Below are 24,204 nucleotides of genomic sequence, written 5' to 3' on the forward strand. Positions count from 1 at the left end.
CAAGCATATTGTAGCAAAATCACTGGAAAAGGCTTAAAGGTACATTACTGCTATCACAGAAACTAAGTACATGATCAGCTATCTGGCATAAAATTCAGATTATGATCTCACTTACTGGCAATCTTCTCCTGGCTGTCATTGCTCCTTAGCCAGACAAGTCTGCCAAGGGCTCATGGAGCCTGAAAGCTAATCATCTCCATTTCCTCCCTTCAAGGAGAAACCACCTTCTAACCAGACTCTTAGCAGTAGCTTCTGACTCACATAACTACTGAAGAGAGTCCAAAATCCCCAGAAGAGCTACATGCAGAAAAACCCTTCTATAACATAGGGTGTCTCTTTCCCTGTGCATGGACTCGATGGGAATATGGGCTGCAGGGGCCACAGACCACATGTGCCAGTTTTTGCCGTGCTTATAGAGGAGCTTTGAATTCAGCTGTGCAGCAGCAGTCTCTGGTAATTTTGTACTTCTAAAACTATCCTTATTAAAAGATCTGCTTTATGCAATGGGCACCATTTAAGCTGCACATGCACTTGCTACCTTCCCAGGGCCTCCTTGAAACTCTTTCCATCTTTTGTCACTGCTCTTTCTCTCCTTCTTTTACTTTTCAGCCAGATCCTTGCTGTTTGTTCCTCTCTTTGCTTCTATTCCACATTCAGAAACTGAACAGCCACTAGGCTGACCTTTTCAAAGAGCCTAGAGAGCACTGGGCATGACTTTCCTAGAGATTTAAAATGAATGAGAGTACCTCTCTCTGACTGGCTTCCTTGAAAATCCCAAGACAACTGATTCCTTTGAAGTCTCTTTTTATTTGGGGTTGAGACCATCATTTTTTTTCCTTCAGTGTGTACATTTTCTCCTCTTGCTAAGGGAAGTGATACTATTTTACAAGGATGGGTAAGGAAGCCATGAGACTGCAGGTAAGAAGGAAGTAACTTTATCATGCTATAATTGGTAAAGAAGGTAACTACAAGAAAAGTAGATGTAAAAACTACCTAGGGACACCTTAATATTACACATGCTCCTTCTGTCCCTTATGACTAGACCATATGCATTAGTTAATGAATCTTAAACAACCATACTTGTCAATGGTAGTTCTTTTAACTGCAGAAGCCATTTCATGCTTTTAGAACCATCAGCCTCAATTTTAGTCTTTTTACTCATCGTCTGTAAATGTAGCATGAGTCACTCAGTCAACTTTACTGAGTCTCCTTGTGCAAAGCAAGCCCCTCTGCACACATCCCTCCTCAGTATTCCAAAGGAGTGCTTGGCTTACTTCACTTCAACAGTTCATGCTGTATGGAGGCAGAGTGCATATGTGACAGCTCACTGTGCTATCTCCTGCAGGAAAACAAGAGAAAAAACAAGTTTCCAAACAATTCTTCTCTCTGAATACAACATTTCTCTGCACATCCCTCTTAGTTTATTTTTTATTACACAAGACAAGCTCATAAAAAGAAACTTCTGGGTCCTCTGTAGAAATTTTGGATCTTATTCTGACAGTATTCCCAATATCTGATGTTCATTTTGCAGATGCAATTATTTCAGTGTTCAAATACTGTTTCTCTGGATGTGACAGCTATTGAGACCACTGAAAATATTTAGTTACATTTTTCCTGCTTCGCTGCCAAAAGTTTCATAAGGGGAAGGCTAAAAATGATTTTGTCTTCTGCCTTCCCTCTGCTAACCAAAAATGCCAGACATTTTTGCTTGTTTGGTAATGAGTTTCTTTTTGTTCCTTTTTGGAACAAATTTTATTGAGGGGCAATATTCACTAAGTAGTATATAGCACTCTTAATATCAAAGAGGGAAAGCTGGTGAAAACCACTGCTTCAATCCTGCAGTGTGCCAGAAGATTACATAAGAGAGCAAGCCAAGCTGTGCTTCTGGCTTAGTTCCTTGCAACTGACCTTAAACAATTAACAGGACTGAGATGCTGTGGGTTAGAGCCTGGAGTCCAGCTGAAACCAAATGGGTGTTTTCTGTCGCAGAAAGTGACAAAAGCCCCACATAGAGGCTGTCTTCCATAGTTCTTATTATAATTTCCCAGACAAAAGATCTTAAAAATAAGAGATTTAAAAGCATAGAATCATTTCTGTTGGAAAAGACCTCAAGATCACCAAGTCTGTTATTTAAATCTGCTAAGTCTGGTGTATTGCAACACTTAGAGCCACATCTCTGCTTCTTTGAAACACTCCCAGAGATGGGAATTCAACTACCTCCCTGAGGATGCTGTTTCAGTCTTTGAGAACACTTTCAGTCAAAAGAGTCCTTTTCAACTCCAACCTAAGCCTGCCCTGGTACAACTCAAGGCCTCTTGTCCTATCACTTTACCATTAGGGAGAAGAGACCAACACCTACCTCACTACTACCTCCTTTCAGATAGCTAGAGAGAGTGATAAGGTCTCCTCTCAACCTCCTTTTCTCTAGACTAAAGAATCTCAGTTTTCTCAGCTGCTTCTCATAAGACCTATTCTCTAGACCTTTTACCAGCTTCATTGCCCTTCTCAGAACCTACTCCAGGATCTCAATGTCTATGAAAGTAGACATTCCAGATGAATAGAAGTGTTTCAATTCTGAAATCAGTGAAAAATGTAAGCTCCTAATTTCCCTCTTAAACTAAATCAGAGTCTGGAATGAAGCATTTTCTCATGTTCAAGCTGGGCAACTGTATTTGCATTATAGACAGAGACCTGTACCTCCACAAAACTCCCAAACCATGCATGTATGTCAGAAGTGCTCAAGCTGAGTCACACTGGGTCACAATGTCCCTGAGGTGAGAGCCATGCCTTTGAGCCTACTGAGTCCTGAGAGGTAAGGGAAAGTTATAATGGAATCTATTCTCCATTTTTATTGCCAACAACACAACCTGGCAGCACTATAGGCTCACCACATACTAGGCAGTATCTACAGAAACACAGCCAGTAGATAGACAGAAATGATGATTTTTACTTACTTTATTTCTACTCGTTCTATTCTCTTTGGACCACATCAGCAACACTATGAATGGCTTCAGGTTCTCCAATAAAAGAAAGATTAAACAAATACAGTGATGATTGCAGGAAGGAAAGTCTGCAGAATGTACCCTACAAGAGGATACGAAGGGAACTGTGTGTATTTAACCCGGAGAAGAGAAGGTTTGGTGAGAATCTACCATCAGCTTTTCAGCATGCACAGGTTGGATCTCAGAAAGACAAAGCATATGTCTTTAGTGAGAGGTGTAAGGAGATGGAAGAAAATGGTTCTGAAGTGTATAAAGTGGGGGCTACAAAAAAGCTGGGGAGGGACTTTTCAGCATATCAGGGAGTGACAGGACTAGGAGGAATGGAGGGAAGCTGGAGATGGAGAGGTTCAGGCTGGACATGAGGAAGAAGTTCTACTTTTACCTATATATGGCTTGCTGAGGTCAAAGTGATCTATTTCTGCTTGGTAGAACATTCAGGTCATGTAATTTCAGGATGGACACGATGAGGAAGTTTTTCAGCATGAGAGTGGTGAGAGCCTGGAAGGGGTTGCCAAGGAAGTGGTTGATCCCCCATCCATGGAGGTGTTTAAGGACAGGCTGGATGGGGTGTGGACAGCCTGCTCTAGGGTAGGGTGTCCCTGGGCATGGCAGGGGGGTTGGAACTTGTGGTCCCTTCCAACCCTGACTGATTCTATGATTCTGTCATTCTATTCTATTGTTCTAATTACCTGAAAGAAGGTTTTAATTTGGCATGAAATGTAAGAGGAGACAAGGGAAGGTGTACAGGCCAGTGTAAGCCATTGACTACCTCAGTGGTTTCTGCTGTTAGCTTTATGCCTGTGATATATCACATAGCCACACTCCAGCCCGTTCAGAAACAGTATTTCTTCCCTGGTTTTCAAAAATGACACTTTCTGCTAAAACTCTATTAAAGTATTTGCATATTTAATAAAAGAAAAAGTCAAATAAGCAAAATAAAGAAATAAATCATTGGAGTAAATGTTTCAGCTGCAGCTTGATCTGTCCCTGCTCAAATACCAACAGAGCCCTCAGTGCAGATTACCATCATTTATGATCTAGCTACAGCATGCACTGGCAGCAGCACAGGTTTCTGCAAAGCAAACACTCAGCCCCTGTGCTCCAGCAATGAGCTAGGCTTTAGAACATCTTGAGACGTGGCTTTGCCAGGGTCTTACTGTGGAAATCTAGATGAGCAGTTTATCTTCATGCATAGGTGAGGCATGAGGTCAGGTAACCAAAGGCAGCAACTGAATTTTCATTGGGATAGATTGCAGTTCAGAGAGACAGGGATTTCTCAGTTTTTTTCAGTACAGGCAAACCTCCTTTACCTCAGTCCTGTTCTGCTCAGAAGCTTGTGGCACTGTCTGCTCAAAACAGCCGCAGGAGTTCTTACCTGTCCCAGAGGAGTTCTGTGGAACTAGATTCATTCAGCTGTGTTAAGTGCCATGAGATTCTCACATGGCAAAATTACAGACGTGCAGAGAGCACTGTCATCTGGCAAGAGATCCCCTCTGTCCTAATCATGTGTGACACACACTTGTGTGCTGTGTTGAAGAAACCCTGTCTGCTCTAACACTCTTCAGATATCTTTGATTTTATTTACAAAGTGTTCCCTGTCCTCCCCATCCCTCTGCACATTCAACCCATCTAACACCCTCTGAGCTGTTAAGAAGGGAAATTTTAGCCAAACCCATCACGCTAAATCCAGCAAAGAAAGTCCTGTGGAGGAGAGGCAGAATGCTTTATGATAGAAAATAAATCCATGTATGATGTTCTGAGATGTAGAGGTGTTACCTACCTGACCTCATCTATCATCAGGGCTTTTAAATTACCACAGATGTATTCAGAAACTAAATTCACAGGTTTGATAGCAGTACCTAATTCACTGCTCCTTGAAGAAAGGTACTAGGAAGCCATCTTCAGTGTTTTAAACTAGACTGGCAATTTCTCACAAGTATTTGTAGTGTCTCCGATGAAAGGAGAAATAGAAGTGACAAATGTGGCTCCAGCACTGCGAGAGGGACATCAGTCTCCTCTGGCACTGCTCTGGCCACCCAGTTTTCAGGATTTGCTGGTGTGGTCCATCCCTGCAGAGGGATGACTCACACTGGACTCCCTGTCATACTTATACTGGGCAGCTCTGTCTCGTAGAATCAGTTTGGCTGGAAAAGACCTTTAAGATCATTAAGTCCAACTGTCAGGATCACCATCACAGCACTAGAGTAAGAGCCAGGTTCACTTGGGAAGGTAACATTGGCTATATTAATAAACTCAGCAGTGTGAGGGCAAAAAGTTTCCTATCATGCTGGAAGCTGATTCTATCAACACACTTTATTCAAAGCAAGCTGTGCAAAGCAGTTGTTTTAGGTTGCAGAAACAGACCATCCAGCCTTATTTTCAAAGGGGCAAAGTATCTGCAAAGCCCACTGGTTTTGGCAGGAGAAGAAAAAAAACCCAAGCACATGGAAAAAGCAGGCTACTACTGCTACTTAAGTGCCAACATATGGATTTCAGGCTTTAATTGCATGCACCGTGGCTTGATTAAATTGCTGCCTGGAGCTTTGCCAAAATAGATTGTTTTACTTAGCAAAAGCTGAGTCTAAACTGCAGTTTTGAAGCTGCAACACACATCCCAAGGCCACATGAAGCCACACTGTAGTATGTCTCAGGTGATTCAATCTTAGTGTACAGAACTCTGGTTCACATTGCACTGTCCTCTACTACACTGAAACACTGCAGAATTGACATAACCTTAGACATCAGTTCCTCTGCAGAATGTTATCTGTGCCCTTATCTTGTTCCTCATTTAATCAGAACCTGATTTTCATCAAGACTGCATTGTAGTGAAGAGTGTTATGGTAGACAATATTATCACAGGAAAGATTTTCTCCCTGTAGCACAGGAAGCAGGATTGCAGGCAGCTTCATAGAATCATGGAATCCACCAGGTTGGAAGAGACCTCCAAGAGAAGGGCGACAAAGCTGGTGAGAGGCCTGGAACACAAACCCTATGAGGAGAGGCTGAGGGAGCTGGGGGTGTGCAGCCTGGTGAAGAGGAGGCTCAGGGCTGACCTCATTGCTGTCTACAACTACCTGAAGGGAGGTTGTAGCCAGGTGGGGGTTGGTCTCTTCTCCCAATCCACCTGCAACAGAACAAGGGGACACAGTCTCAAGTTGTGCTGGGGGAGGTCTAGGCTGGATGTTAGGAGGAAGTTCTTCCCAGAGAGAGTGATTGGCATTGGAATGGGCTGCCCAGAGAAGTGGTGGAGGCACCGTCCCTGGAGGTGTTGAAGAAAAGACTGGATGAGGCACTTAGTACCATGGTCTAGTTGATTGGCCAGGGCTGGTTGCTAGGTTGGACTGGATGATCTTGGAGGCCTCTTCCAACCTGGTTGATTCTATGATTCTATGAGCATCCAGTCCAACCAGGCAATAATTTAGCCTGGAGAAGAGGAGGCTCAGGGGTGACCTTATTGCTGTCTACAACTACTTGAGGGGTGGTTGTGGCCAGGAGGAGGTTGCTCTCTTCTCTCAGGTGGCCAGCACCAGAACGAGAGGACACAGCCTCAGGCTGCACCAGGGGAGATTTAGGCTGGAGGTGAGGAGAAAGTTCTTCACTGAGAGAGTCATTGGGCACTGGAATGGGCTGCCCGGGGAGGTGGTGGAGTCGCCGTCCCTGGGGCTGTTCAAGGCAGGATTGGACGTGGCACTTGGTGCCATGGTCTAGCCTTGAGCTCTGTGGTAAAGGGTTGGACTTTATGATCTGTGAGGACTCTTCCAACCCTGATGATACTGTGATACTGTGATATTGTTACATTTAAACTATAAGAAATACAATTTCATTTTTCCCTGACTTCCAAAAAAGAAAAAATTAAACCCATGTTGTGGTGAGTTTATTCTCCCTGGGGCAGGACCCTCCCTAACCCAAGACACAAAACAAGCCTATCATCCCACCCTGTTGCTTTAAACTGTTTGTTTCAATCACCACAACAGAAATTAATTTCCACTTTTTCACTGTAAGGCAGACTAATATATGTTACCACCTAACAGGTTGGTCAAGAAGCCATCAGCTGCTTGCTGAGGGAAACCTGAGGTTAACTTCTCAGCCACAACACTTCCCAGCCACATGCTTACACCCACAGCCGAAACAGCAGAGTGATTGCTAAAGCTCCCTCTCAAGACACTTCTTCCAAGCAGTGTAGAAGAGGCTTTATCTCGGTTTAAAATACAATAAACTGCTGCGAGTGACTTAAGGAAGACATATTTTAGCTTCCCAGACAACAGGCACCTAGAGACCTGAGATGCCAGACAGCCTCACCTGATTTTCCCCCTTGCCCCAGAAGGATAGTAGGACATGGATCTCCTTCAGTCCCTTGATTCAGATGGCTGAGACTATTGGGAAAGGCATTATGCACATATGGTTATGCATTAGTCTGGCCCAAAAAAGAGATTACATCCATTTACAGTGGAAGACAAGCCACAGAGCAACACAGGTCAAACATCTTCGCTAAAGAAAACATAGAATCTAAATCCTAAGAGATAAAGCTTGTCAAAAAGCAATAAAATTATTTTGGCAGTTTTTACCAGGCTGTCTATTTTGATGTTGACATTTGAGGGTCTTCTTAAATTTGCCTTTTTCCACGATATTTTTTTTTCAAAGCAGTCCTTTGCCTTCGAATTTTCACAGACAGTGGTTAGAGAAAGTTTGGGGGGAAATGTGAAAAATTAATTGATTGAACAGTTTTTAATGTTTCCTTAAGGCTTCTCAAGTACACTACATCTCCAACACCTCCTCCTAGCAGTCCCTAGGATGCCATTATTTATAAGGGACTGCACTCAGAGCTAAGGCACATGCCAGTTCTTTTACTTATATTCAAGTTTCACTTTGAATTTGGAGTAGCCTTTGTGAAAAGACTGGGACTCAGACCTAGGTATGAAACACTGGAGGAAACAGCTGCATCCCTTATTGCATCCATATGAACACTGTGATGAAGACTGCCTGCAGTGCACAGTTTTCTGTGTGTTACAGGTCTTAGAACTGCAGTATCTACAGGCATGATTTGGATATTGGTTCTTTAGACTTCACACACATTTGTTTTTCTGTGGGACATGTGCCTAGGAGATGATTTCTGACTGGATAGGTCTGGGTGATAGGTTGGACTGGATGATCTTGGAGGTCTCTTCCAACCTGGTTGATTCTATGATTCTATGATTTTGTCAGCTTGTAAATTTAATTTACTGGATATGATTTCTAATTATCAGAAGCAGAATGACAAAGTCTTCTCTTTGTATTTAAGAATCAATCTTTGTAGACAGTGTCAGAAGCTATGATTCTATGATATTAACACACTAGGATTAGGAATACATAAGGAAGGTGCCTAAAAACATGTGAAGAAAGCCCACAAGAGCAGCATAATGGACAGCATAAATCACATCACAAGGGCAAATAGAGATTATTAAAAGCTTTTAGAATGTATTAGAAGATGTGGATCAACCTGACATAGTACAATTCTTGAGGAGTGTAGGGTTGGATTGGATGATCTTTGAGGTCTTTTCCAGACAGATATATCCTGTGATTCTGCAGGACCTAGCACACAACAAATAGGTCATCTCAGGAGGACTTCAGTCAGAAGATCTCAAAAGACCAAAAAGTAGGAAAGGTGGGGACTCAGATCTTGAATAAGGTTTGCCAGAAAGTTTGATGAAAGGTCTCAAGTTGTGCCAGGGGAAGCACAGGCTGGATGTTAGGAGGAAGTTCTTCACAGAGTAATTTGCCATTGGAATGGGCTGCCCAGGGAGGTGGTGGAGGCACCGTCCCTGGAGGTGTTCAAGAAAAGACTGAATGAGACACTTAGCGCCATGGTCTAGTTGACTGGAGAGGGCTGGGTGCTAGGTTGGACTGGATGATCTTGGAGGTGTCTTCCATCTGGTTGATTCTATGATTCTACATGTATATCTGTGATAGCTGTATAACAAATAAATTTATGTCATATTAGTATATTTGGTTATCAAATACAGTGAGTCTTGCAGTAAATGGATCACATGAAAGGCAGGTAAACCCCCAAACTTTAGTAATGAGCACAGACTGAGACTCTATTGTCTGTTTGTGTCTTGTCCCAAGTACCTAGTGACATAATAAAAGGGTATGGCCTCAAACTGTGCCAGAGGAGGGTTGAGCTGGACATTAGGAAAAAGAAATTTCACTGAAAGGGTTGTCAGGCTTTGAAATACGCTGCCCAGGGAGGTGGTTGAGTCACTATCCCTGGAAGTGTTTAAAAGATGAGTAGATATGATTAGAGATATAGCTTAGTGGTGGACTTGGTAGAGTAAGGTTAACAGGCTCTTCTTGCTTGCTTGCTGTGATAGGACAAGAAGTACAAGCACAAGAGGCTCCACCTCAACACAAGGGTGAATTTCTTTGCTGTAAGGGTCTCAGAACACTGGAACAGGCTCCCCAGAGTGGTTGTGAAGTCTCCTTCCCTGGAGACTTTCAAGGCCTGTCTGGATGCTTTCTTATGTGATCTGTGCTAGATTGCGTGGTCCTGCAGGGCAGTTGGACTCAATGATCTCCTTGGGTCCCTTCCAACCTCTAATATCCTGTGATCCTGTGATCCTGTAATGGTTGGACTTGATGGCATTGAAGGTCTTTTCCAATCTAAATGATTCTATGATACTAAATTCTCTGTTAGTTTGAACAGACTCAGTTTGACAGAAATAAAATGTCCATTAGAGTGCCGATAGGGCCCTAGGACTTCAGTGGCCAGCAGCCAATCAGCACAGTACCCTGCTCTCACTGGAGTATGTTACCAACCTTCTCTAGCTGTGACTGTCAGAACATCTCTTACAGAGAAACTGTTCATGGCTTTCCCCAGCTCTCCCTGTTCCGTTTTATAACGTGTGTGGTGTGGTCAGCAGGAGCAGGAAGGTCATTCTGCCCCTGTACTCTGCACTGGTTAGACCACACCTTGAGTACTGTGTTCAGTTCTGGGCCCCCCAGTTTAGGAGGGACGTTGAGATGCTCGAGCGTGTCCAGAGAAGGGCGACGAGGCTGGTGAGAGGCCTTGAGCACAGCCCTACGAGGAGAGGCTGAGGGAGCTGGGATTGTTTAGCCTGGAGAAGAGGAGGCTCAGGGGTGACCTCATTGCTGTCTACAGCTACCTGAGGGGTGGTTCTGGCCAGGAGGAGGTTGCTCTCTTCTCTCAGGTGGCCAGCACCAGAACGAGAGGACACAGCCTCAGGCTGCGCCAGGGGAAATTTAGGCTGGAGGTGAGGAGAAAGTTCTTCACTGAGAGAGTCATTGGACACTGGAATGGGCTGCCCGGGGAGGTGGTGGAGTCACCGTCCCTGGAACTGTTCAAGGCAGGATTGGACGTAGCACTTGGTGCCATGGTCTAGCCTTGAGCTCTGTGGTAAAGGGTTGGACTTGATGATCTGTGAGGTCTCTTCCAACCTTGGTGATACTGTGATACTGTGATAAATATCACCCTTTCAAACTCTGTCTTCTTCCCCTTCTCTCTAGGTGGCCAATTTGCTCCGACTCTTCCAGATACCCCAGATAAGCTATGCCTCCACCAGTGCCAAGCTGAGTGACAAGTCCCGCTACGACTACTTTGCGCGGACAGTGCCCCCTGACTTCTACCAGGCAAAAGCCATGGCTGAAATCTTACGGTTCTTCAACTGGACTTACGTGTCAACGGTTGCTTCAGAAGGAGACTACGGGGAGACAGGGATCGAAGCCTTTGAGCAGGAAGCTCGCCTCCGCAACATCTGCATCGCCACCTCTGAGAAAGTGGGTCGGTCCAACATCAGGAAGTCCTATGATGGTGTGATCAAAGAGCTGCTCCAGAAACCCAATGCCAGAGTGGTGGTGCTCTTCATGCGAGGCGATGACTCGCGGGAGCTGATCGCAGCTGCCAACCGCTTCAACGTCTCGTTTACCTGGATTGCCAGCGACGGGTGGGGAGCACAAGAAAGTATCGTCAAGGGCAACGAGCACATAGCCTCTGGGGCAATAACCTTGGAACTTGCTTCTCATCCAGTTAAAGAGTTTGACACGTATTTCCAAAGCCTCAGCCCTTACAATAACAGACGTAACCCCTGGTTCAAGGACTTCTGGGAGCAAAAATTCCAGTGTAATCTCCAAAACAGAAAAGCACATAAAAAGGCTTGTGAGAAGCACTTCACCATCAACAGTTCCAACTATGAGCAAGAGTCCAAGATCATGTTTGTTGTGAATGCGGTCTATGCAATGGCCCATGCCTTGCATAAAATGCAGAGGACTCTGTGTCCAAACACCACCAAACTCTGCGATGCCATGAAACATCTGGATGGCAGGAAGTTATACAAAGATTATCTCCTGAAAGTAAATTTTACAGGTAAAGATGTCTCTTTTGGTACATAAAGATTGTCACTGTAATGTCATTAGATGTTCAGCAGTCACAGTAAGTTACCTTAATTCCCAGTAGAAATTATTGCCACAGTTCAGGTCAGAGTGGCACTCAGACAAACCCACTCCTGCTACAGGAAATAGGAAAGAAGTGCAGGGCAAAAACCCTACAAAAAGAGCTCCGTGCTCTTTCCAACACAAGGAAGAGATGGAGGGGGCAGCGCCTGGTCTTGGATGGGTTGGAAATGTTACACTCCATCCTCTAAACTTACACACACACAATTCCATTTCATTCACAGTGAGTTTTGCTTCACCTGGGTATGTCTGGAGACCAATGGTCATTTCACCACCTGCTCCACTAGGTAACTGCCTGCTATGTCTATGCCAAGACTTGGCCTCTTCTTCCTCATTTTATTATGAATTTGCATAAAACCTGGACCACAGCCGATGAGCAATGTCCTTGCAATAGTAAAGCAATGCTTCCAGATGCAGAACCAGACCAGTAGAAAATACTGAGTTATGTGGGTAGGAAGTATCTAAATATGTGGGATAGTGCCATTACCTGTGTGGGCTTGATGACAAAGCATAAAACCCCAGACTGGATATGTGTAAGGGATTTGACGAGAGAGAGTGGATGATGTGGCAATTGCATGAGCAAACTTCATGGGTGATGGATGTGCAGAGCACCACACCTCTGTGTTTTTGCCACTACATATGGCTGAGCTCAGGCTTGTTATTAATATTACACTGTAGCAAGATTAAACAGATCTAGAGAGGAAATGAGCAGTGTAGAGCATCATGTCTTTTTGTTGTTAAATGCCTAATTGGTTTTTTTTTTCTTGTGATGGTTTGGGGGTTACCCCGCCCCCCACACACACTTGTAGGTACCCAGCTAACTCAGATGGACCCTGGGAATATAGATGAAGCAATTTATTTACAGCTAGCAGAATTTACAAGCAGCTATTTACAATATATACAGTTATATACAGTTATATACAGAAATATACAAAGGATAAACAATACAAAAGCACAACTCCCCTCCCAGAAACCTGAGTCCCCAGGAGGGGCTCTCAAACCACCCCAACACCTCCCCTTGCCCTCTCAACCTTACCCCAGTTCTCAAGAAGAAGAGAGGTGCAGCCAAGAGGGTAAGAAGCAGGGTAAGGAAGCAGTGATGTTAGAACGATGTGTCTCGGTCTAAGGCAAAAGCAAGAGTGAGAGACAAAAAATGGAGAAAAAGTCTTTCTTCTTCCCAGAGCTCTCAGCATGACTGTGAGAGAAGGAGACACCATGTTTTCATTCCACTGCCTGTTATCAAGTTCTTTTACCAAAACATTCCAGCTTGCTTCTAACTAGCACATTTCTGAAGCATCTAGGTTGAGCTTGCATTTATTATTAAACTGACATTCTCATCTGGCACAGCTGATTGTAAGGAACCATCATGCCATGCTGCTTTGTAGGAGAAATAGCTCTGAGAAGAATGAAGGATAAATATATGTGTGATACAACATACTCTGTCCCAAGGGAACCTTCATTGCCACACTGCAACATTAATAACACTGGAAACTATGTGGAAAAGTCAGATTGGAACTTGAACTATTTCTGCTTCAGAAGTCTTCTCAGTATTTAATTCAAACCATCTCTAGATACTACCAACCACATCCTTAGTGCTTCTTTCACTCTCAGTAGGGTATGGCTGCTGTTGCCAAGTACTTGATTTTCTTGAGCGTTTCATGGAATCATAGAATCAGTCAGGGTTGGAAGGGACCACAAGGATCATCTAGTTCCAGCCTCACTGCCATGCCCAGGGACACCCTACCCTAGAGCAGCCTGGCCGCAGCCTCATCCAGCCTGGCCTTAAACACCTCCAGGGATGGGGCCTCAACCACCTCCCTGGGAAACCCATTCCAGCCTCTTGCCACTCTCATGCTCAACAACTTCCTCCTCACGTCCACTCAATCTCCCCACCTCCAGCTTTGCTCCATTCCCCCTAGTCCTGTCACTCTCTGATAGCCTAAAAAGTCCTTCCCCAGCTTTTTTGCAGCTCCCCTTCAGATACTGAAAGGCCACAAGAAGGTCACCTCAGAGCCTCCTCTTCTCCAGACTGAACAGCCCCAACTCCCTCAGTCTGTCCTCATAGCAGAGCTGCTCCAGCCCTCTGAGCATCCTCATGGCCCTTCTCTGGACACGCTCCAGCACATCCACATCCTTCTTGTAAGAGGGGCTCCAGAACTGGATGCAGTACTCCAGCTGGGGTCTCACCAGAGTGGAGTAGAGGGGGAGAATCACCTCCCTCACCCTGCTGGCCACACTTCTCCTGATGCAGCTCAGGATCTGGCTGGCCCTCAGGGCTGCAAGTGCACACTGCTGGCTCGTGTTGAGCTTCTCATGCACCAGCACCCCCAAGTCCCTCTCCTCAGGGATACTTCCCAGCCAGTCACTGCCCAGCCTGGCTGGAGAGCAGCCCTCAGGCTGTAGATGTACCCCCCAGAGTATATTGCAGAGCTCCTTAGGACCCCTGGCCTCCCAGAGTCCTGCTTGCTGACTAGCTGACTTGTTTAGAGAACATCAGCCACTGCTGCAGTTCACATGCCTGGGTTTGTACACTGTGAAAACCAGGAAAGGGGAGATGGAGATGGTCACTTGTAGCATCTTATCTCTCGGGAGAGTATTCAGGAGAACTCAGGATCTTGGATATCCTCTGGTCTTGTAGATTTAGTAACAAAGAAAAAAATAATGTCAGAGTAGCTGAAAGTTGAGATGCTTCAAAACTTTCATCTGACTGTTGTATGCAAAGGAGCTGAAGCCACACGCTTGGCCGGAGCAACACAGTGCTTGTGTGTATTGTGCTGTTTGGAATCCTCCTAAAGACTGCTGCATCAGTAAGACTAGTCACATATCATGACATATGCAGGTGCATAGGCAATATCTACAACTCATATGTCACACTGTAATTGCATTTATTCATTTCAGAAGCAGCACAAGACAGAATGAAATAACCTATTAGTTTATAGACCTACGGAAAATAAACCCCATAATTTCTCCTCCCTCTTCACCCAGCACTTAATACATAGAAACTATTTTTCATTTGCCTGTACTTAATCTTAGAGATACTTGAATGTTTTCAAGTTGCTGAAATCAAATGGTTTTAGGATCACAGCACTTCACAGAAGCTGAGCCCTAGCATACCAACCACAAGGGACGGTAGTGGTGTGTGGCCTGCTTCTGCCCTTGCCAAGGAGACACCTCAGCACACTAACAATGTAGCCAAACGAATAGGCACTTCAATAACTTAAACTTCAATTATTCTTAAATCTTTTCTGACATTCCAGGTATTTTTATGGGCATAAATGCATACACTCAGCTTTAGTCTGTCACTAAACAGTCTTGGTTCCAGTGCATGACTCCTAATCATTTTCCTTTAGCGCAGAGATGTTTTTTAAGCACCTGAACATTTTCTCACTCAACATTTAGACACAAAATCCAATCAACTAGGCTGGATGTTAGGAGGAAGTTCTTCTCAGAGAGTGACTTCCCATTGGAATGGACTGCCCAGGGAGGTGGTGGAGGCACCGTCCCTGGAGGTGTTCAAAAAAAGACTGGATGAGGCACTTAGTGCCATGGTCTGGTTGACTGGATAGGGCTGGGTGCTAGGTTGGCCTGGATGATGTTGGAGGTCTCTTCCAACCTGGTTAATTCTATTATTCTTAAATCAAAATTCCAGGAATTTTTTTCATTTAGATAAAGCCAGGGGAAAAAATAAAAAAGTTTTCATGTGGTCCAAAAAAAACCTTTACACTTTTCATGAATTGGAAGTTGAAGATGTTCAAGCTGGAATTTATATTATTTTTTTTAATCAAAGCCTGTTATTTTGCAGTTTCAAATCCAGAAGGCTGGGGTTTCTTTAAATGGAATTAATTTGTTTTTAAATCAACATAGAAATCATTAAGAGCTTTAGCTGCAGTTAATTTTCTTTTCTGATTTAAAGCATTATAAAAACCAACCTGTTGAGTTCTTTTCCAATGGCTTTGTTCCCTATCTATTGTTACTGGCTTACAGCAGGATTTGCTCATCTCCTGCCTGTTTGTTATCAGTTCTTCTATTATAATGTGAATTTGCATTTTAATGTCAGTCATTCTTTAAGCAAATGAGTGATTTTTTTAGGTGGTGAGAGAATCAGCCTTCTACCTGTCAGAGAGGTGTGAAATTTTAACAAAAATCTTGGCATAGATTTCCACGGGACCGAGAATTCTGGGTGTGTTGCTTATGCAATACCAGGATCCTGCTCTGTGCTACATTTGATCAAGGATGATCAAGTGATTTCCCATTGGAATGGTCTGCCCAGGGAGGTGGTGGAGGCACTGTCCCTGGAGGTCTTCAAGAAAAGACTGGATGAGGCATTTAGTGCCATGGTCTAGTTGACTGGATAGGGCTGGGGGATGGGTTGGACTGGATGATCTTGGAGGTCTCTTCCAACCTGTTTGATTCTATGATTCTGTTCTATGATTCCATCTCCAAATCTCAGAACATATCCTCATTGCAGAGGTAGGATCACATGGAATCTATCAACCCAACAGGTGCACTGCAGACAAGTCAGGTCTTCTTTAGCCTAGATAATGATCCACATGCACTGAAAGAAAGCAGCCAAGAAAGAGAACACCAGTGACACCATATTACCCCACACATCAACTGTTGTTTAAATAATGCCTCCTCTCTGCTGAAAGGCAGGGGCACAAAGAGATGAGCCCTGCATGCATAACCTGCAGCTTGCTATGGAAGAAATCTGACAAACGGCCCTGAATGTATTCAGCCAGTTTCCAGGACCAGATGCTCGTGCATTTGAAACACACCAGTCTGAGTAAATGGCACAGGGCATTTGTATGGCTGGTGTGGGACAGTGCCATTTCAGACATTTACCCTACATGTGTTGATTCATTTCGGTTCATCTCTTAGTCTCTGGTTAGTTAATGGAGAGGATCAGCACTTACAGAGTATGGTCCAGTCTAGGTGAGGACTGGATGAGTCCTCACCTGGACTGGACCATACTCTGTAAGTGCTGATCCTCTCCATTAACTCAACCCACATGAGTTACGATTTGCCCCTACATCTCTTGCTGTTGACTATAGAGCAGTTAAGGTTCTTGCTTGTCATTCAGCTAAGAGCCTGAAGTGAGACTCTCAGGCACAGCAATAATGGGATCTGCAGGGAAATACTTAGGGACCAGCTAACAGCAGGGTTGGATTAGAGGACTGACCAGGATTTGTACTCTCCTGCTACCACTGTTGTTGACATGCTGTGTGACAGATATTGCATTAACATCTCTTGGGTCCTACTTATTTCTCCTTTGTCATTAAAATGAAATGACTCCATGGAAGTGAAGTGTGACACAAAGGCATGGTGAGATTCCATTCCCTGTTGTTTGTGAGATACACAGAGTATATAATTTTCTTGCAAGTCAGTGAGACATATATGACGAATATTAGGATATCCTGAATCTTTTCTGCCTGATTCCCACTCCCAGCAGCAGGATCCGTGGATGCAAAGCCCAGCCCCTTGATAAACACACTTACACCATCTCAGTAATTGTTTGGTCTTTCAAAGAGATATAGTCCGGTTTATCTTCTTGATCTTTCCATCCTCTCTGTTCCCTCCTGAGGGCACAAGTGCAGCACTTGATGTTCTGAATTGTGATGCTCTTCTGCTGATAAAGAAATACTGGCTCAAGAGGCTGTTAGTTTGTATTACCAGAACAAAGAAGTGCTGAACAAAAGCAAAAGACTCCATGGGAAAGAGGACAGAGTATAATCAAATTCTCATCAGCAGCCAGCTGCTACTTGGTGGGGGGCAGCATGTAAAGGAGACTCTTGGGAGGGCTATGAATCCAGGAATGAACCCCAATGGGAGGCCGAGCTCCCCATATGCAAAAAGCACCCTCCCTCAGAGGGATGGAGGGGCTAGCACAACAAACATGTCTTCCAAACGGTTTAGTTCCTTTAAGCCACCAGGATGACAAAGAAAGACTTCGTTACCATTGCCTGAAGTGCTAGTGGGAGCTTCACAACATTTGACATGTGCCAAGAGCGTGAGCTTTTAGCACGGGCAATGTGAAAGGGGTGTGCATCACTTGTGATAAAATGGCAGGGTCCTGAGCACCTGTGCTCCACATTTTGTTACCTGGCATTGCTGCTTCTCTGCAGTGCTGGGCTCCAGGGTGACCAGGCGTGAGGCATAGAAGCAGTGACATGCAAGGAACAGCATTAGCTTCATCTGTACCAGGGTTGCTGAGCTGCCTGTGCAGGACGGCAGCCTTGTGGCTCAAGGTTGTGGAACTGGGCTTCAGCTTTTCTCACAGCACAGTTAGCAAGGTTGATGGTTGCAGGACTTATTCTTCTGTGAGTCTGGAATGGGAGCATGTGGCCAGAGGAAGGTTTGATTTAGGACTGTATGCATGTCCACCTGTCTTCTGCAGCTTTCTGCATCTCCACAGCAAATGTTAGGAGGAATTTGGTTGAACCCTGGAAAATAGATCATTAAAAACCTTAGGCAACGTAAATATGTTTATAACACTCAGTGTTTCCTACCCCTTGCCTCCTCTGTGGATACAAGAAGCTCCCTGTCGTGTCACTATATGATCAGGAATCCAGCTCTTCTGCAGAAAAGACTGTATCATTGAATTTACACTGGGCAAAACTGGCTAACCAGAATGACTACTCAAAATGAGAAAAGCATTGTAAATTGGATCTGATTTGACCCATTTCATCAGTTGGACTTTGTCACTAAACTGTCTGGCCCTAAGTTTCTTTTCTTCCTCCCCACTCTGCCACAGCTCACACTCAAAATGAAGCAGAAACACAAACACATCTTCTCATTTATTCTTGAACATTGGTGACTTCTGTGGTGGAAACATACTTTCATGGATCATTTCCATAATCTACCTGAGTAGGAAAAAACTTAAATGTCATGGTCTACAACAGACAGGTGTTACCTCAATTCTGAGCACAGCAGCATTGCATAAATTCCCCCTCTGGGGTTTAGTTTAGTTAACTATTTAATGTTCACTTTGAAGATAAGTGTCTTGCCAAGCTCACATGGAGTCCAGATCAACAAACATCTGCTACAACAAGCAGATCACAGATGCAAAAACTTGCAAGCCCAGGTATAAATTTACAGCAGGGAGTACCTGTCAGTAGATATGTAGGTTGCAGCTAGAGCTCAAATCCAGGCTCTGCAGTTGATGGCCCTACTACTCCATCATGTCATCCAATATGCTCTTCCTCACCAGATCAGATCCTTTCTTCCTCCAACACTCAAGGAGACATCTGGAAGTTCCTCTTGGCCTTCTTTGTGAAACTTACTTGTAAAATAAACTGGAACACTGCTTTCAGCTGAACTTAACACTTTCGTGGGCAGATTAGAATCAATCATACAACCAACCAGGTTGGAAGAGACCTCCAAGATTATGCAGTCCAACCTTTCTTTAATTTAATTGCTTTGCTGATGTTGCAGCCCTGGGATAGAATCACAAAATCATAGAATCAATCAGGTTGGAAGAATCCTCCAAGATCATCCAGTCCAACCTATCACCCAGCCCTATCCAGTCAACTAAACCATGGCACTAAGTGCCTCATCCAGTCTTGCTAATACTATGTTTTTTTTAAAGTCAAATTCATAATGGGTCTGTAGCCAATAAAACCAAGGAAAATAGAGTGAATTCTCCAAGGTATTCACTAAAATGTACATGAAAAAGACATTTAGGATTTACAGGAAAAATTGCTGCCTTTTTCCTGGGATCACAAAGGTGTCATAACATTTGAAATCCTGAAAACAGCTAATGGACAGCCTCTGAAAGCACAGTTGACACTTGTTATTTCAGAGCAACTGAACCTGCACAGTATTTTCCCACACTTTCCTCTACACTAAGGTTGCATCGTTATACAAGCATATAGAGCTACAGCAAGATTTTTGACAGACTAGTTTTCCTAAGGATGCCCTCTACTCTCTCATTCCTCCAGCTGCCTTTTTGCAGACTTTGTTGTTGATGAGGATCCACAGTTCCTTTCCTTTGGGCAAATTAACCCTCCAAGAGTCTCCTGGGCTGGTTAGCCTTTCCCAAAGCTTTTACTATATGTATATATTAATACATGTATGTATTCTAAAAATATGTATATATAAATATATATTTTAAAGCATATAACATAGATTAGTAAAATGTAGAATCATAGAATTAAGGAATAAATCAGATTGGAAGGGCCCTTAGGAGGTTTCTAGTTCAATCTCCTACTGAAAGCAAAGTCAGCTGCAAGATCAGACCAAATCGCTCAGGGCTTTATAGATGTAAACTCTCTGAAATTTAAATACTATGAACCTTTTCTGCCTCTAGTTTAGGTCTGAGGTATCACAATGGCAAAGGATTTGCACCCTGGATGTATTGTATGTCACACACTGCACCCTGTGAAATGGATACTTGGGTTGGCAGCAGGACACAAACATTTTCCTCTCTAGAGCTCAGCTTGCAAATAACGTTTTTATTAAAACTTCTCTTGCTGTGATGTCAGGTCAGTGACCTACCTGTTACTGGTGCCTGTTAACTAGCCAGAGATCATTATAAAATGCTGCCTTTTCATGCTTTCATTTGATAGTAATTAACAGTAATTGGCCTGAGTGAGCAAAGGCTGAGATTAAGTTGTGTTCCTGCCTCTTGAGATCTGCTCCAGTAGCAGAGGCCGAGGTGTTTTGGACCATTGCTTCCCATTTAATTTGGGAGCAAGGTATTTCTGCCTTCTGCCACCACTGCCTGACTTAAAGCTGAGCTCCCACAGGCAAAAAGATGATAAATGCAGCTTTAGCAAGAACGGAGCAGCTCCAAACTTTTTTTTTTCCATAGTCTTCAGGAAGATTCTGGAAGTGCTGCTGAAACCACAGGCCAGCAATTGCTCCAAACTTGTTAAAGCAGCACATTTAGATGAGGGTACCATGACATCCCTAAAATGGCAAATAGCTCCCCATCTCATTTTCCTCCACTTGAATATTTATATAATCCTCCATGTCAGATGAGCTATGACAAACTGAACAGTAAAATACACAGGCTGTGTATTGTATGTAACTCACAGCCAGCTACTTTTGTCATACTAATAACCCAGCCTTTAGGCATCTTATAAATCTCTGGATTGCACAGCATCCATGGGGGTGTGTAAATGAGGATGAGATTAGACACCCTGTGTTTACAGAGAGAAACATGACTGGAAAACTGAGCAATTATTTTCTTCCAGCTCACATATTTGAGAGACAGAATGTTTGGTAACCTAATTTCTCAAAATCGCAGACTTCTGTGTTTGCCTGCTGCTTGTTTTATAATAGTTATTATTCCATCTTTTATTTCACTGGCTAATGTCATGTGAATCCTTAACATTGAGGGTCTGCACAGTCAAACTGCTTGGAGGTGCAGGAAGAATCACTCATACAGCCTTTTCATCCCCCAGCCATGCACACTCATTTTTTCCATCCCATTGGTCTCTACAACACAGGGACAACTCAGGATACTCCACAGGACTGCACTGTTATCCTTCATGCAGATTTATCTGTGCAAGGCATCCACACATAGCTGAAAAGGTGTCAGGTTGTCTTCTTTCTCCTCATGACCTGGAAGAACAAGATATATGAGAAAAGAGTTTGGCTCAGGATTCCTACCTCTCACACTTTATCGTCTAGTTTGGCTCTGGAAAGCCAATGAGAGAACCAGATTCTGGTCTGTTACATGCTGTGCAAAAGCACTTCCAGAGGAAACCTCAATTAGTCTCACTGTTTAAGGGTCTGAAGAAGTCATAGTATCATAGTATCAGTCAGGGTTGGAAGGGACCAAAAGGATCATCCAGTTCCAATCCCCCTGCCATGCCCAGGGTCACCCTACCCTAGATCAGGCTGCCCACAGCCTCATTCAGCCTGGCCTTAAACACCTCCAGGGATAGTACCTCAACCGCCTCACTTGGCAACTCAGAACATGACCATTGTCCTGTTGAGAATGAGAAAAAGGACATGGGGAGGTGGTGGAGGCATCGTCCCTGGGGGTCTTCAAGAGAAGACTGGATGAGGCACTTAGTGCCATGGTCTAGTTGATTGGATAGGGCTGGGTGATAGGTTGGACTGGATGATCCTGGAGGTCTCTTCCAACCTGGTTGATTCTATGATTCTATGATTCTATGGGGAAGAGATTGCATAGGGACACATGGACGTGTCCTGGATTTACAGAGAATCCTGAGGAAAATGGTATTTTCAAAAGGTGAGGAAGAAAGCTACAGAAAGTCATAAACCCAGATGCCAAAGCCCAAAGATAACTGAATGCTGTTTTTACCAAACCTCTATTTTCCTTGGCAGCTAATAATTATACTAGAAAGGCAGAACTGAAAACATAATCTACAACAAAGTGTAATTTTCTCCTGATACAACCTTAATATCACTATATTCCTGGAAGACACCTTCACTTCACCCAGCAGAGCACAGTGTGAAGGCATTTGCAGGCTAGCACTGACCAAATGGGAGCTGGTACCAAATCAGTATAGCTGCGCTAATGTGATACTAACCTTCAGCCCAGGCTGATGCTGCGATCTAGACATGATTCTTGGTTTGAACTCTACCTCCCTTCCACACAGCATTATTTCCAGGCAAACCTGTCACAAGCTGGCTGCTGTACTGGTACAGATGAGCATGTGAATCTGTTTCAACCTTCTTTAAAGCCTGAACTGTTCTCTTCTAGCTTGTCTTGCCCATTTCTACTCACAGTACAGAATAAAAGCAGGTTAATAATGCTGTCGTGTTTCTCCATCTAAAAGGGAGAGAAGGATTTAGCCCAACCTCGACATATCCCTCATGCAAATTTTTGCATTAACACATATTTCCCACAAAAATTCACAACGTTTCTGTAGCTGTGTCATGAATCAAAAGAAGTACTTAGGACAAAAAAAAAAAAAAAATCAGAGCAACAGCTGAGAGATTTTGCAGATCCTGTCACAAGTTCACCTTTCTTATTTGTGCAAATGTTTGTGTTTTTATCAAAAGTCTGCTCACGCCTACCTTCTAAAAGCCAATTTAAAAAGCAACCAGGGCTGCTATTCTATGAGGCAGAAATTCATTTTATATGGAAGTACTCTTCACAATCTGACCTTCAAGTGCAAACTGGATGGACATGTCAGACAGATGTGTTAAAGGGTGACTTCCTTTTGCTTTCTCATCTGTCAGAGCCATGTTCCTAGACACCTCTTAAAAGCACCTCAGAGAATATGTGCTTTGGCATCATTGCATTATTTTATTAGCAAATATAGAATATAATGTGAAAAGATATTATATAACTGTTATGTGGGCGAGTCATTTCCTTTTGTTTCCTTCTTCCTGCCATGAAAGCGCAGTTTGTCTGAAGATGTAACAAGTGAATACAAAGAATACTGAAATTCTTCATGGCAGTGGGAACAACACAGATACTCACGCACTGGCATATCAAAGTAGAACTTCTATTCCACAAAATCCTAGCTGTAGCATAGTTGAGGCACAGGAGTAATCCTTTGATGTGCTTTCTCACCTCTTGTGCCAGCCATGGAGCAGTAAATCAACATCAACTTGTCTGCTTGCTACTGGGATGCAAAAGGGGTTCAGCCTTAAGCCAGAATCAGCCTTAAGCCAGAAATTACAATCTCCAAATATTAGTCCTTAACCTTGTGGCATGTAAATCATAAAATAATTACCAAGGTAATTAAGTTGGCTTGCAGAGTGTCTACACCAACACTTACTATGTCCTTACACAGAGCAGAAAGTGGTGAGAGCATGCATGGTGGTTGCAAACACCCAGTAAATAGAAAGCAGAGGTTAATGTATCTCACATTACGAAGGTCCCTGCCTCTTCAGTCTTGCATCCACTTTTCATCTCCTACTGTTTTGCTTTTCTTGTTACAAGCCCATCATTTTACTTGCCAATATATGAATCATCTCATCTCTTCTAGACTAATGGCACATATATATTTAGCACTTTTCTTACAGAAGAAATTCAAAAGTACTGCTGAAAGCTGAGAGACATCCACTTTCTAAATGTGTGTGTGCAATTGCTCCTCAATTCAATACAGGTCTCATGCAATACATTTTTCTTTTTGCTGCTATGCACAGATCCCAGACAATTTGATGGGCAGCAGAACAAGCTAATGAAGCAATTCCTTTGTAGGTTTGAAATATTTACCACTTCTGTGGCTGAAATATGAGGTTCAGCTAAGAAAACGCTGTAGTTTATAGTCAAGGAAGGAATTGCACCATGCTCAGCAGGAACAAGAAAAGTATGAGTGTGAGAAAGATCACAGAATCATAGAGTGGTTTAGGTTGGAAGGGACCTTAGAGATATCTGCTCCTGCCTCCCTGCCATAGGCAGGGATGCCTCTCAACTAGAGTCAGCTGCTCAAGGCCTCATCCAACGTGGCTTTGAACACCCCCATGTTAAGGAGGCATCCACAGCCTCCCTGGGCATCCTATACCAATCTCATCACCCTTATACTGAAGAACTTCTTCCTAAGATCCAATCTAAACCTACTCTCCTTCAGCTTTGAACTGTTTGCCCCTGTCCTATCACTAGACACCGTACTGAAAAGTCCCTCTCCAACCTTCCCTTCAGGTATTGGATAAAGATGAGTGAAACACAGCTTTGTGCAACGTCCTCAGACTGAATCTGTGTGCCACAGAAATCCCATGTAACTCAATAAGTGAGAGCATGTGGACTTTCAGGGTCAATCTAAGAGGTATGGTGTCGGAAAACACATTCGGTGGAGTGCCATGGGAAGATGACTCTTTGTTCACCAATATGGTT

The 24,204-nt window shown here is 43.7% G+C and overlaps 1 protein-coding gene across 2 annotated transcripts in view; it reads left to right on the top strand.

Moving 5' to 3' along the window:
• GRM3 (glutamate metabotropic receptor 3) overlaps nucleotides 1-24,204 on the top strand; it is a 138,119-nt gene that overhangs the window by 73,686 nt on the left and 40,229 nt on the right. For both annotated transcript variants that reach the window (XM_064142590.1, XM_064142591.1), the window contains exon 3: nucleotides 10,503-11,358. In XM_064142590.1, coding sequence (XP_063998660.1) covers nucleotides 10,503-11,358 — 856 coding nt within the window. The remainder of the gene's footprint in view (nucleotides 1-10,502; nucleotides 11,359-24,204) is intronic.

Source organism: Pogoniulus pusillus, chromosome 4 (assembly GCF_015220805.1).
Source record: "Pogoniulus pusillus isolate bPogPus1 chromosome 4, bPogPus1.pri, whole genome shotgun sequence".
In the NCBI taxonomy this organism is placed as follows: Eukaryota; Metazoa; Chordata; class Aves; order Piciformes; family Lybiidae; genus Pogoniulus; species Pogoniulus pusillus.